Here is a 13,383-nt window from a genome sequence, read left to right on the forward strand (position 1 = left end):
AGCACACTGCCTCATCTGAGATGCCATTCCAGACTCAGGGAGAGCTGTTCCCTGCCCGAGAGCAGGAAGAGCAGCGCAGGCAGCAGGTGGAAGAGCCACAGGAGAATGGCCGGGTAAGCCTGACTGGCCAGGGCACAGAGGGAAGGGCAGGAAGAGGGGCATAAACCAGAGCTCCTGGGACTGAGGAGGCCAGGAGTCCCACAGGCACTGAAAGGACAGAGCCTTGGAATCTGCAGAGATCAGCACCAGGACAGGATGGTTACAGTGGAAACAGAGCTGGGAAGGGAAGCAGAAAGAAGAGGCTAAATAAATGTGATTTTGAGGCTAAAAGAGGAAAAAGCTGAACTTGATGGCAGCTCTCAGTCCCTTGCTCTGCTTTTGTGTGTACAGAACATCAAGGAAGAGCCACAAGCAGAGCTGCCCGAAGCTCAGAGTGCCATCACGGCAGTGAAGAGGAGGAATGAAGACATCCAAGAGGAGAAGAATCTCCCTATGCAGAGTGGCAATCAACAAAAACAGGTGAATGAAGGAATGGCAGCCACTCCACTCCTGAAAGAGAGTCCTTTCCATTGTTGTTTACAGAAAATTGACAAACAGATGCAGGCACAGCTGTATAAAACTGAGGCTAGGACCAAGGTAAGGAAGATGAAGCTAGACAAAAAAATTAATTTAATCAAAGAGAAAATGAATCGCCTCCTTCAGGAGCAAAAGGCTCTAGAAAAGCAAGTGAGTGAATTAGCAATAGGCACTGCAGCCATCCAAGGGGTGGTTTCTGCCCTCCTTGCCTTTCCAGTGCAGAGCAGCAGGGGGTGGGTGATGCCTCTGAGTGCCATCCTGATGAGGCCTCTGTTAGAGCTGCTCTCAAGGACACTTCCTGCTCTGCTTGATCTCAGCTGATGCTCTAGACAGTGGCATTACTCCTTTGGCCATTTAGCCAGCAGTCATCCGAATGAACTCCTGCTGGCTTCTTCCAGTTGACCTTGTTTTTTTCTTGAGGTGTTTTTGCAGGTGAACATGGTCACTCACATAGATTTGGAATACGAACTACAAGCTGTCTGTATCCCTTGTGAATAATCTGCTCCTGTCCTTTTCTTTCCTTTCTTCCCAGTCGATGACTCCTGGCTGACGGGGACAAGCTGTAGTCTCTGACTGCTTTTTTCTGTTTGACTTCAGGTTGAAGTGTCGCCATCCTACCTGGCAGCCTGCAGAGAGTTCCAGCAAATGACGGTCAACCTAGGGCCCCGAGGCTGGCATGAGGCCCAGGAACTGAACCATCCAGAGATGCTGCAGGATGAGCACGTCCCGAGGAAGGTGCAGAAAAAGAGAATTTCATGGCAGGAGGTAGAACATTAGAATGAGGAGCTGCAAATGTATCTGCAGACCTAGGAGGGGGAAAGGAGTCTTTGGGAGGAAGTGGAGCAGTCGTTGCTGCAGTCATCCTTTAGAACAAGAAACTGGCTATGAACTCGAGTAAAACCAGCGTCTGGTTTTGAACATTTGGTTTCACAAGTGGACATCCAAAACAATCCAGTTGAAGAGCTCTGCATGTGGCTGACAGCAGCTTCCTAAGGGCTTGCATTTCAAATGGCAATCTCTCTTGCATTTCAGGGCAATCTCTGCCACACCTTCCTGACATCAACTCATTTCTTGTCTCAGATCTACACCGGCTCTGACACTGAAGCTGCTGCAGAAGCAGCAGTGCCATCCCAAGGAGCCTTTGCTCCCCAGCTGAAGAAGTGGAGCCTGAGCCCTTGGTTCACCTCCCGTGCTGACCCAGCTGCTGCTCAGCAACAGGAGATGGCGGGTGACTCCCTGGAGCAGCAGAGTATGTCTGGTATCTTTCTTATCTGAGGGACAGTGTGTTGTGTGCACTGTCAGCATAGCTGTACCAAAGGGTTCTCCTCAGTTTAGTGTTACAGAAGTGCTGGCATTGCTCCGAGACAGCAAGAGAGAGCTCTGGGCGTTCCTGCTGCCTCTGAGAGCAGCTTAGACCGGCTGGAGTTTTTCTGGGCTTCCCTCTCTGCCGAAGGCAGAAGCAGGGATTGTTCCTGGATCAGCAGAATGCTGTGCTGCTTGAGTCCTAGCCACTGGCAGAAGCCCTGCTGAGATCAGTCTCTAGGAGAACACAACAAGCCCTTTGTGATTCTGCAGTACAACCCAATGAATCTGCTTCTTGCCCTTAACAGCTGCCAGTGCTGTGCTCTCAGATAAGATCTGGTAGGGTTGAGAAGAGAGCCCAGTGGATTCTGTGTCTACCATCACCTGTTGGGACAAAAATCTCAGTGTGGCTGATCTCAAAGCCCATCCTGTTGTGTCCTGAATGGGGGCAACAGCTTGTCCGGGTCTCAGGCTCACTCTGGCTTCTTCCCATCAGTGCCTGTCAGTGCTCATGCTTGGGCTTTGCCAGCCTTGTTGTGGTCGCTGCCCTGCCCCTGAGGGCTGGTGGGAATGCAGAGGCTGGAGCCTTCCTTAGCTGGGAGGGTCCTGTTGCTGCCCGGCTGCTGCAGCGCGGAGCTGCCTGAGGCAGCAGCCCCTTCTCTGGGCCAGCTTCTGCCTTGCATGGCCTGGACTCACAAGAGGGTCAGCATCTCCTCTGGGCAGCTCTCTGTGTCACAGGGGCGTGTGAGGAGCACTGCTGTGCCCATGCCTCTGTGCCTGTGCCCGCCGTGCTGAGTTGGGAAGATGGGGACGTGTGCGGTGCTGAGAGGGCGAGTGCAATGGGAGCGACTGATCCGCGCTGTCAGGGTGAAGAGAAGCGGCGCAGTTCTTCACGCGGGGCACGGGCAAGGGCGTCTTTGGGCTCAGCCTGCTCATAAAGGGTGAGGGTCCTGATGCTGAAAGCCCCGTGGGCATTGGTTCTAGCATGAGCTGCTCTGGTTTACAAACGCAGAGGCATTCTTCTGGCAAACCCGTGCAAGTTAGAAAAGATGGGAACACTTGGCAATATTCCTCCTGTTCTGAACTTGGCATCTGTTCAGAAGAATTGATTCTAGATGTCCAGGTGCATTTAATCTTAGCAAGGAGGAAACCTTTTCTAAATCTCACAGTGTTTATTCCCAAGAAAACAAAGGCACTGTTAGTTCCAGCTCTCCTTAATGTTTCTAGATGACAAACTTACTTGCCTTTCTAGGTATTCTCTTCTGGTCTCAGTCTCCTCTGAATGTATCTCCCAGTGCTTCCCTGTGTGTCTGCTGTCAAGAGGTCTCTAAATTCAAAGGATGCTATAAATCAGTCTCTGTGCCAGCCACTTGTGCTGTGGGCCTGCTGTTCTTTTCTTGTTGTTCCAGTTCCTGTTCCTGTTGTTGTTAGCCAACTGTCCACCAAGGGAGGGCTCAGAGCCCCAGACAGTTGGGCTGCCTTTTGTATCTCCTAGAAGGTGAGATCTCTGCTTTCAAGTGAACATCTTGCATTTTTTTTTCCTTCAGGGAGAATGGTGAAGATGGAAAATCCTATTCTAAAATACATTGAACTGGAAAATATTGACAGTGGGTGAGTCCAAGCAATGTTAATTGTACAAAACTATGCATCAGGTGTTTTGCTGATGGAATAGGTATCAAGTGTGAAGTCAGACAAGCTGCAAATGTGTTCAGGCACTGGGCTTAGATTGTCAGTGCTGATCAGAATTTCTAAGCGTGCTCAGAAGGCATTGTCAAAGACATCTCCATGCTTCCAGTGTCCTGCAGGTCTTAGGCATTGACAGCACAGATCTCCTGTGTGGGCTGGCTTTCACTGCAAGGTCTAAATGGCTTCTCCTTTCTCTGCTGTTTTGTTTCTAGGACTTTTGGAGATGTTTATAGAGCACTCGACACTGCCACAGGAGGAGAGGTAAATGTCAACAGCCCCTGCAGACTCTGCTGCACTCAAGGGCTTTCCCCACTGGTGTGAGCTGTGGCTGGAGGTTTGGGCAGAGCTGCGCTGAAAAGGCTCAAGAAGCACAGACTGGTGCCAGCCCACAGAACACATTTGGGACTTTGTCCTCCTCAGCTGCCGGAAGGAAGGCACGGAGGGCAGCGGTTCCTTTAAGAGAAGGACATGCTCACATGCTCTCCATTGCTAAAACAAAGGTGGTGCCTGCGAGCACCTCACTGCTCTTTGGGGCTACAGCTTCAGAGTCCTGAATTCTTGATTCTGGCTGCCAGCAAATCCATCTGAAAGTTACTGGTAGTTCCTTAGCCACCTGCAGTGCTGCACTTACGAACTGCACAAGGGAGAGATCTGCAAGGCGTCCCTGAAAGCCCTGAGCCTGGCCCATAGCCCAAGATGTATCCACAGAGTATTAAAGCATGGATTACTTCTTCTGAGTCCCAAACAAAGCAGCAGAGAGTGTGGTCAGAGGTTTGTGGGTGATAACTGAGACACCGCTGTTACCAAGTGGTCAAGGCAAAATGTCAGTGGCCCCACGTGTCCTGTAACTGGCTCCCAAGGGAGCAGAGAAATGGGCTGTTGGAATGTCAGTTCCTAATTACTGCAGTGCCTAATCACAAGGCAGTTTGGCACAGCTCAGCTGTGTCATTGCAAAATCACTCGCTCCACGTGTTTTGTGGTCTTGTGCCACCAACCTCTCAAGTTACTGATTTTCAATGTCATTTTAGGTGGCCATAAAGAAAATACAGCTTCAAGGACTGAGGAAGAAGGAACTAAAAGTCAACGAAGTCATGGTCATGAAGGTGAATAGAAATCCCAACCTGGTCAACTGCTTAGACAGGTGAGTTGTGCTTTTGTCCCATGAATGTTTGTTCACGTACTGCAAACATGCAAGGTAAAATCCCACTTTGGCCACTGGCAGAAAATAGAGCTGTAATTATTGGCCAATAATTATTGCTCTTTTCATCTCCAGTGGATGGGAAGAGATGGCATTTTGTCTGCATGAGTCTTCGCTGGCACACGGTATTTGAAAATTGTTCAAAAACCCGGATGAGTCGTGTCTTACTAAATCAATGATCTCTATATTCACAGCCACCACTTGGTTTTGGAGCTTGATTTTTTTCAAGTGTCTTCTTACGTCCAGGTAAACTAACAAGGATTTCCCTTGGATTGTTGCCACTGTTTTCCATTGCTATGCATGCCAGGAAGACGACGTGCTTTTTTCCAGAAACGCCATGTATGACAGGCTTTTTATCTGGGCTCTTACTCAACTGCACATTTTGCTTGCTGCTCATCTAAGACATCTCCTTTTTCACAGCTGTGCCTTTTCCTTGAGACTGCACAGATGGCAAACAATGCACAGCCAAGAGGGAATGTGTATTCCTTTATTTTGTCTTTGTCTCAAAGGGACCTGAAAAGAAGAATCAACCTGTCTTTTCCAAACAGCAACCTAGCCATGTACATTCATCTCCATGCCCTTGTTTCCTTCTTTCAGCTACCTTGTGGGTGAGGAACTGTCCCTGGTTATAGGGTACATGGATGGAGGCACTCTGAGCAATGTCATCAGCCAGACCTACCTGTTGGAAGATGAGATGGCAGCCATCAGTCAGGAGGTCAGCAATCTCATCTGTGTTTCCAAGGGCTTGGGCAGGATTGTCTGGGAACAGGGGCTCAGAGCTGGAGTGATTTCCCGTGCCAAGCTTTGTTTCTGTGTTGCTGCTATTCTGTGGGTAAGTAAAAGCATCTCAAGTGAAAGGCCTGCCAGTGCCCCTGCACTCTCTGTACTCAGTGCCAGTACTCTTATCTTCTGCTGTTGTATTCTCGCTCTAGCTCTTGTATTTGTATTTGCTGTTCTCCACCTTGCCTCTCTAAATGTTTGCCTGGAGTTTGTCTTCACTGCATTCCTTGCCTGTAAAAGCAAAGGTGCTGGTGTCAGGATTTGAAATGACCAGCAAAGAAAAAAGACTCATTTCTCACAGTCCTCAGCTGAAAAGGATAGTAGTGCAGCCAAAATGCTCTTTGCTTCCAGAAAATGACTGGTGTGATACTTCCACGCCTGTGCTGAGGCCAGGAAGAAAATCTTTGTCATGCAGCCTCCCACCCAAAAGTGATCTGCTTCACACCAAAGAGAGGGACTTTTCCTTTCAAAACCCCTCCTTTGTCCTCTGCAAGGAAAAAGCACGTCCACTGCAGCAGGAGTCATCCTGGATGGTTGGCAGGGGACAGCCTACAACAGCAGATGCTGTTGCTCTTTCAAAAGATGACGTGCCTTTCCTCAGAAAGGTCCTGCTCTGCAAGGGTTGGAGCAGCAAGCTCTTCCTTTCAGTGGCCATTACTGCCCATTCCCCTGGAGAGGGAATCTTTTAGGTTGTTTCCTTTCTTGTATGATGAAATCACATCACTCATTTTTGCCCTCCTCTTTCTGTTTTCTCTCTCAGTGCCTGCAAGGACTGCATTTTCTTCATTCAAACCATGTCATCCACCAAGATGTGAAGAGCAGAAACATCCTTCTCAGAACTGATGGTTCTGTCAAGCTGGGTCAGTATATTCTTGGTCAGGTGCAGCGTTCCAGGGATGTGGGTGTGTGGCTGCTTGGAGTGACTGCCAGCTCCCCAAAAATGGTGCTGGTGGCAGTGCAGGGACCCCTGCTGCGAGCCGAGGGCACAGTTGCAACGTGCACAGAGGTATAAGGAACCACAAGCAGTCAAGAGTGGCCTTGCTCTGTGTGTGTCCCTTCCAGACAGAGGGAGCTACAATCTAAAGCTTCAGTGGCAAAAAGTCCACTGCTGTGAGCAGTGTTAAGAAACTTGGGTTTTTTTGGAAGTGGCCAATTCCATACTCCCTTGGCTAAAGCCCCAAGGAAATCGAGCGTGGACAGTTCTCCAGGAGATTCAACAGCACATTCTTAGCCCGAGAGTGGGGAATTCTTTTGCTTGGTTTCCTAATTGGAGCTGGCTTTCATGGTTTGTTGTTTTCTCCACAGCTGACTTTGGCCTCTTTGCTCAGCTCAGCCCTGAGCAGGGCAGACGGAGCTCCATGGCCGGCGCTGCTGGGTGGCTGGCGCCTGAAGTGGTGACAGGTCAACCATGTGGTCCCAAAGTGGACATATGGTCTTTGGGAATCATGGGCATTGAAATGGTGGAACGAGAAGTTCCTTCCTGGAATGCAACTCCTGTCTTGGTAAGGTGCAAATACTCACTGATCCCACTGTCTTTCTCACCTGTCCCATGTTCTGTGTGCCATTGGACAAAATCCCATTGCCATCTGCTGGCATCACTTCCACTAAGGTCCCCTTCTAAAAATGCCCCTGCAACACATCAGCATCTGCTGTAGCTTTGGTTGTATCAGAAAGGGAAGTGGCAGTTCAGAAACCTGCCATTTTGGCCTCCGGCCATACCTGACATTTCTCACTTGTTTTTTGAACAATGTTGGAGCTCTCTTTCTGAAGCTCTCTTTCTGAAGGACAAGAATTTATCAGTGGAGAGGGTAGACATGTGATAAACATCCTGAGCAATGGAGGTTAGACCTTCCCAGTTTCAATTTTATAGAAAACATAAGAAAAAAAGGAAAAAGAAAAGTAAACAAAAAAGAAAAAGAGAAAAAACCTACTACCAAACCAACTGCTACTTGAGCAGCAGTTCTGCTTGCTTTTTCATTTTTTAAACACAGCTCTTCTCTTCCATTCTGTAGCATCTTTTCCAAATCCTGTGGGTCTTCGAAACTTTCAGGCTTTCAAGTCACCTGTACATTGTTCAGTCACGTATGTGGGTGGCCTGGATAAGTTTGGGATGTGTTTTTCTCTGACTGCAGTTAGAATTGTTTGCCAAACCCTTGGCTGTTTCTTGGTACTTTAACAAGTTGATGAGCTTGCAGGCAGGTGCCTGGGCTGGGATCCAGTATGGGCAGTTGACACTGGTGCTGTGTTTCTTTACCACAGGAGCAGGGACATCCCTGGCCTGCACAGTTCTAATGACAGGGAGGGCTCCAGCTCCCCACCATGGCCAGTGGCTGAGCTCAGATGAGAGTCAGGATAAAACCCTCTTTGTCACCTCTGGTGATGTGGGAAAAGGACAGAAAGCCACATAAATTATTTGTACAAAAGGGGAGTGCTTTGCCATTTCTGGTTTTGAAATTCTCTTTTGGGTTAAAGAGGATAATAGCAAAGTCTCTTTGGTCACCATCTACTTCAGTGCCATGAGCACAGAGTTATCATGACAGTGGTGGGCATTTTTATGGAAACTCCAAGGCCTCTTGCCATTGTTATTTTTGTCTGTTTGAGATGGATTCTTCAAGTTGAGGTTTGAATAGTTCCAAGTCGGTGTCTTATGTTTCTAAATACCATGTTGCAAAAGCAGAATGAGCTTTCTCCCTCTGACTTGTCAGCGCGTTAGAGCTTGGTTCCACATGAACCACACTGGATAATGATCAGCCGATGTCTTGCCAATCTACACTGTAATTCCTTGGTCTGAGGAGTATCAGAAACACCTGCTGAGCTCCATGGACACTGTCAGCTGCATGGAAGTGAGCATCCTTGGCCTTGCTGAAGAAACTGGAGCTCAGCTTAGGTTAGATGCTGTTGAGCAGGAGAAAGGCTGGAATTGTCAGGTGTTTCCAGAGGCCTGCGTGCCCAGAGGGACTGAGTTCTGGGGAGCAGCTGGATGTTTCTGCACATCATGGAAGGGAATTGCCAGACAGCTCAAGCCTCACCACAGGCAAACACTCCCCAGCTCTTCTCAGGCAACATTTGCTTTGGGTTTCAAGTTGTTTCCACTTGTCTGTCTGTGAAGATGCCCCTAAAACCACAAGGCAAGCCTCTCAGAACTGGTATTGCATTTCCAGAAATGAAGAAAAGAAGCCCAAACACAAGAAAGTTGCTAAGGCACTGGTTTTTAGAGAGGAACTTAACCCCCTGTGCAGTTTCTCCTCACTGGGAAGCATGCCTGAAACCTGGGCATGAGGGTGTAAAGGCCACAGAGTCTCTTCTGCTTCTTGTGCAGTGCTGCTGAAACACTCAGTGACCGTGTTTCTCTCCTAGCCCAAGGCACATTCTGCACATCACCAAGTCAGAGCCTAGTGATGTGGAGAGTCTGCCAAAACCTCCCATTTGTTTCCTGGCACTTTCTGGGATGGGCCTACCATTCATGCATTGACTTGAGTAGCCAAATGAGTCGAGGGTGACCGTAGGGATGGAACTTCTCCTGATTTGACCATGAAAAGTTTTTCTTTTCCATGTAAGGAAAGCAGAAATTTTCAGACTGCTGAGAGACAGAGCTGCAGGTGGCTCCTGTGTGTCCATGCAGGCCTTTTCATCCCAGTACATTTGTGCATGCATCTTAATGTGTCTGTATTGAAGATGAGATTCCCAATGTTTGTTTCCTTACCTGAGGAATACCTGGTGGATTTCCTTTCTTTGCTTCCAATTCCCATTGTTTTCAAGAACAAAGCAAAAAGCTTGATTAGTTTTCTTTTATGGCAGCTGTGCTTAAGGGACAAGAAGCACTGCAGAGATACGTTTCATGTACTAACCCTTGGATACAGTAGAGTCAGTATAGCAAAGTCCTTCTTCCAAAAAGCCTCTCAAGCTGGTGTGAATCCTCAGGGAAGGAAATGTGCTTGTGCTGATGTAGTTCCCACTAACTAGGTCAGTCAATGAAATCAGCTGCCAAGGCAAGATCTGCAGGATGGTGGGAAAGCTGTGGCTACATCGGAGTTTGGGTTTTTGGTTGTAAAGGAAAGTCATCTCTGGGTCTCTGCCAGGGCACAAAGTGCCACTGCAGAGTGGAGCTTAATCAATGGGATCTGGGAGAGCAGTGACAGATGGAAAGAAGCAGGTGGAGCCTGGTGTCTCCTTTTTCCCCAGCCTCAACTCCTGATAGCCACAGGAGGAAGACAAAAGCTGCAGCAGCCCAACCTATTTTCTTCTTGCCTGCGTGACTTCCTGAGCTGCTGCCTGCAGAGAGACGAGGAGCGGCGCTGGTCTGCCAAGGAGCTCCTGCAGGTAAAATGTGAGGGGGCTGCAGGTGAAACAGGCTCTGAGGGATGGGCTCCTCCTCCACTCAAGTCCAGGGCATCAGATGAGCTCCCTTCCTCCTCACCTCCATTCTTGGTGCTCTTCAAATGAAAACAGTGAGGAATCCTAGACTGGGCTGGGCTGGCAGGGCCCTGTAAAGGTCCTCCGGTGCAAGTGTCCTGCAATGAGCAGGGACATCTTTAAAGAGATCAGGTTGCTCGGAGCCCTTTGACACCCGAGCTGGAATGGTTGCAGGGATGGGGCACCTACAAGCTCTTGGGGCAAGCTTTGCCAGGGTGGCACCATGCTGAGTAAACAAGTTCTTCCTTAGACGTACTCTGATTAGATGCCCTTTGTGTTTAAAAATATTTGTCCATATCCTATTATAACTGACCCTGTTAAAAAAGATGTCCCCCACTTTCTTCAAAGCCACTCTGAAGTCTTAGAAAGTGGCAATAAAGTCTCCCTGGGGCCTGTTCTTCACAAAACTGAATAACTCCAGCTCCCTCTGCATTTCCTGAGAGGAGAGGCGCTCTGTCCTCTGACTGTTTCTGTCACCCTCTTTTGTAATTTGGTGGAGTGTTCAGTTTTATCTAAAGGCAAAAGAATTGAAGTAGAGCAATGCAAGGTACAGAGACATGAAATGGTGGTGGAGGAGCCCAAGGAAGCCAGTCCCAGCTGAGCAGTCAGAGATTTGGCTGTGGGCAGGAGGGGCTGTGGGGGGCTCACTCTGAGGGGCCCTGGTTTGTGCCCCCCAGCCCACCCTTAGAGGTTTCTGCCACGCAAACAGGGACAGCTGGGAGGGACTTGTCCCAGCCCCATCTGCTGCCTGGCATGCTCTAGCAGACGGGAACTGTGCCAGGGTTACTGCCAGGTTGTGTGGCAGAGAGGGAACTGCAGAGCCCAGTGCCACTGGGCTGGCCCTGCTGGGAAGGAAGGTGCCATCCAGCACACGAGGGGCATGGCATGGAAAGGTAGACACTGCTTTCTGTCCCTGTGGGAATTAGCATAGTGCCTGTCTTTCAAAGGCAGAGACCTAAGTGAGTCATTGGAATTTGCTGAAAGCAAGATAACCCAGGGACAGAAAGCACCATTTCTAGAGCACTGGCAGGGCAAAAATCCCAACAAGATAAAGAAACCTGAATAAATGGATGAGTGGGATTCTGGGCCAGGTTTGCCTATGATGGCAGGGTCCTGCACATGACTGCTGGGTATCAGATGGTCCCACTGCTCCTCTTTCTGGGTCTTTTTAGGACTCAGAGCAATCCCAATTGAGCCTGTGAAGCACTGAGCTTGGAAAGTAATGGTTCACTGTTCACTGTTCTTTGTCTTTTTGTTGTTTGTTTTTGGTTTATTTGTTTTGGTTTGGTTTGGGGTTTTTTGTTTGTGTTTGTTTTCTTTTTTGTTTTTATTTTTGTATTCGTTTTTTGGGGTTTTTTTGTGAACAGCATCCATTTGTAACATCAGCCGAGGCTGCATCCACCCTGGCACCACTCATCATCTCAGTGAAGAGGAGGATGGAGAAGCAAACAGTGCTATAATCATACCAGGACCATTTTCTCCATAGCCATCTTAGAGTAGGATTGTAGAGTAGGACTGTAGAGTAGGATTTAGAGTAGGACTATGTGGAGAAAAGAAAAAAGACTCTGCACAATTTAATGTGAATCAAGGAGAAGCCATTTATTGTGCTTCTAAACATAGTTTATAATTACTTCCTATCCTATATCTTTCTGTAGTCATGCATTGTTTGGTTGCATCTTATTCTTAATCTAATTGGTAGATGCTGTAAGGGTAATTTTATTTGGGTTGCTACCCCTTTTTCTGCCAGCAACTCTTCTGCTTCTTCTTTCTGCTCGCAACATCACCTTTTTATCCACAAAGTTGAATGCAGCTTTATTAAAAACCTGACTTAGTCCTAGAAGGTTAGTTAGTTTAGTTAGCTCCAGAGGCTTAGGCTGGTTCATTTAGTGTCTGTCCATTTTTCTGTAAATACCACCCTACAGGATTATAGACTAGGATTTTAAATAAATAAAGTTTCTGAAACTTTAACTCATCTGGAAGAATCCTTTTTTTCTCACCCTGTGAACAAGCTGAGCATTTCCTTCTGAGTTGTCAGCTGTCTCTTAAAGGTGCAATGTCTTCTTTGGTGTTGTGAAAAGTACATATTACAGGATAGTATAAATTAATATACTATATGTGTTATGTTGTCTTAATTAGTAGTACTGTAGTTTTTTAAGCAGTGTGCTGTTGTGGTGTGATGTCATGGTTTGCCTCAGATACCCCAGGTTCCTCCCTGATAATTCCCTGCCAGATGTGTCAATCATCCCTCCTTTCCACACCCTGACCCCTGTTGAGCGATGTCTGTCAATCCTGGCATTCCAGAAGGGCGTCGAGTGATTGGCAGAATTCAAAAGATGCCCTCCCCTCCTGAAAGGACATTGGGCCATCCAGGTGTCCTCTGTCCCTTGAGACTTCCCTGCCCTGTACCTGGTTGGTGGTCCCCGTGTTCCTTCCCTGCCCCTCTGCCCCGGGTAAACGGGTGAGCAAACCACGCGGTTGGGAGTTCACCTGGAGCTGTTGCTGGATCCATAGGACTGTGGGCCAGGAATAAAGCTCTGCATAGAAACCCTCCATCAGAACCGACTCCTTTCCTTCACCTTGCCTTAAAGGTTTTCCACCAACTCCTGCATGCCTGGACTTGCCTCCAAGCGCCCAGCTGCAGCATCCAGCAAGCCAAAAGTGTCTCTGGGGTAAAACTCCACAGTTGCTGCTATTTGGTCAAGCAGCAAAGGCCAGACAAGCTCATGTACATCCCGTCCAGCTATATTGGTAATTATTTCAGTGGTAAATATAGTTTTAGTTTAAAACATTATGTAAAACAGGAGCTATGCGATGTAAGATAGATTTTTACCTAGCTCAAGAAAGAGATGGGGTAATCAAGAAATTCTTTGCCCAGAGATGACAGCAACAGGACACCAAAAGCCCCAAGGGAAGAATTCTTGCATCCTTATTGGAAAAGACCAACTTTCCTCTACCTCCTTCCTGACTTTGAGGAGCCAACAGGATTAACGGGGAGAACTTGACAATAAGCAGAGAACATCCTTTGTTTGAAAAGAATTTATGCATCATGTATGAGATACATGAATATGCAACAGGCTATTGCTTTTAAGGGCTAATCCTTTGTTAGCGTGTGTGCTTTTGGGGCATAATTGCCCAGGAGGCACCAGGACTGTCCGTCTTTGTTTTTACTGTCCTTTACTGTTCTAACTCTGATTGTCCAAATTCTTATTATTCTAACTTCTCTTACTATCTTAATAACCATTTTATTGCTACTAAACTGTTAAAATTTAAAAAGAAGGGATTGTTGTTTTTTGCAATGTGCTTTGAAAGCTGGGAAGACTCTTCATTCATCATCTCCAGAGCACACTGCCTTTGGCCAGCACACTGGCCCATTTTGGTACATCTGTGACACTTCTAGTTGAGGCAGAAAGAGCAACGGCATTTGAAGG

The 13,383-nt window shown here is 47.8% G+C and overlaps 1 protein-coding gene and 1 long non-coding RNA gene across 2 annotated transcripts; both read left to right on the forward strand.

The window, feature by feature from the left end:
* The first annotated feature begins 1,014 nt into the window (after positions 1–1,014).
* LOC141727366 (serine/threonine-protein kinase PAK 3-like) lies at positions 1,015–6,625 on the forward strand. The gene is made up of 8 exons (XM_074533873.1): positions 1,015–1,053; positions 1,174–1,311; positions 3,288–3,376; positions 3,777–3,825; positions 4,593–4,705; positions 5,360–5,477; positions 6,303–6,422; positions 6,605–6,625. The coding sequence occupies exons 1-8, from the start codon at positions 1,015–1,017 to the stop codon at positions 6,623–6,625; spliced, it is 687 nt and encodes a 228-aa protein (XP_074389974.1).
* A 233-nt stretch (positions 6,626–6,858) lies between these two features.
* On the forward strand, positions 6,859–11,524 carry LOC141727361 (uncharacterized). The gene is made up of 3 exons (XR_012578391.1): positions 6,859–7,044; positions 9,725–9,862; positions 11,323–11,524. It is a non-coding gene; the product is annotated as an uncharacterized LOC141727361 (long non-coding RNA).
* Positions 11,525–13,383: the final 1,859 nt, after the last annotated feature.

The sequence above is a fragment of the Zonotrichia albicollis genome, unplaced genomic scaffold (genome assembly GCF_047830755.1).
Source record: "Zonotrichia albicollis isolate bZonAlb1 unplaced genomic scaffold, bZonAlb1.hap1 Scaffold_121, whole genome shotgun sequence".
Lineage (NCBI taxonomy): Eukaryota > Metazoa > Chordata > Aves > Passeriformes > Passerellidae > Zonotrichia > Zonotrichia albicollis.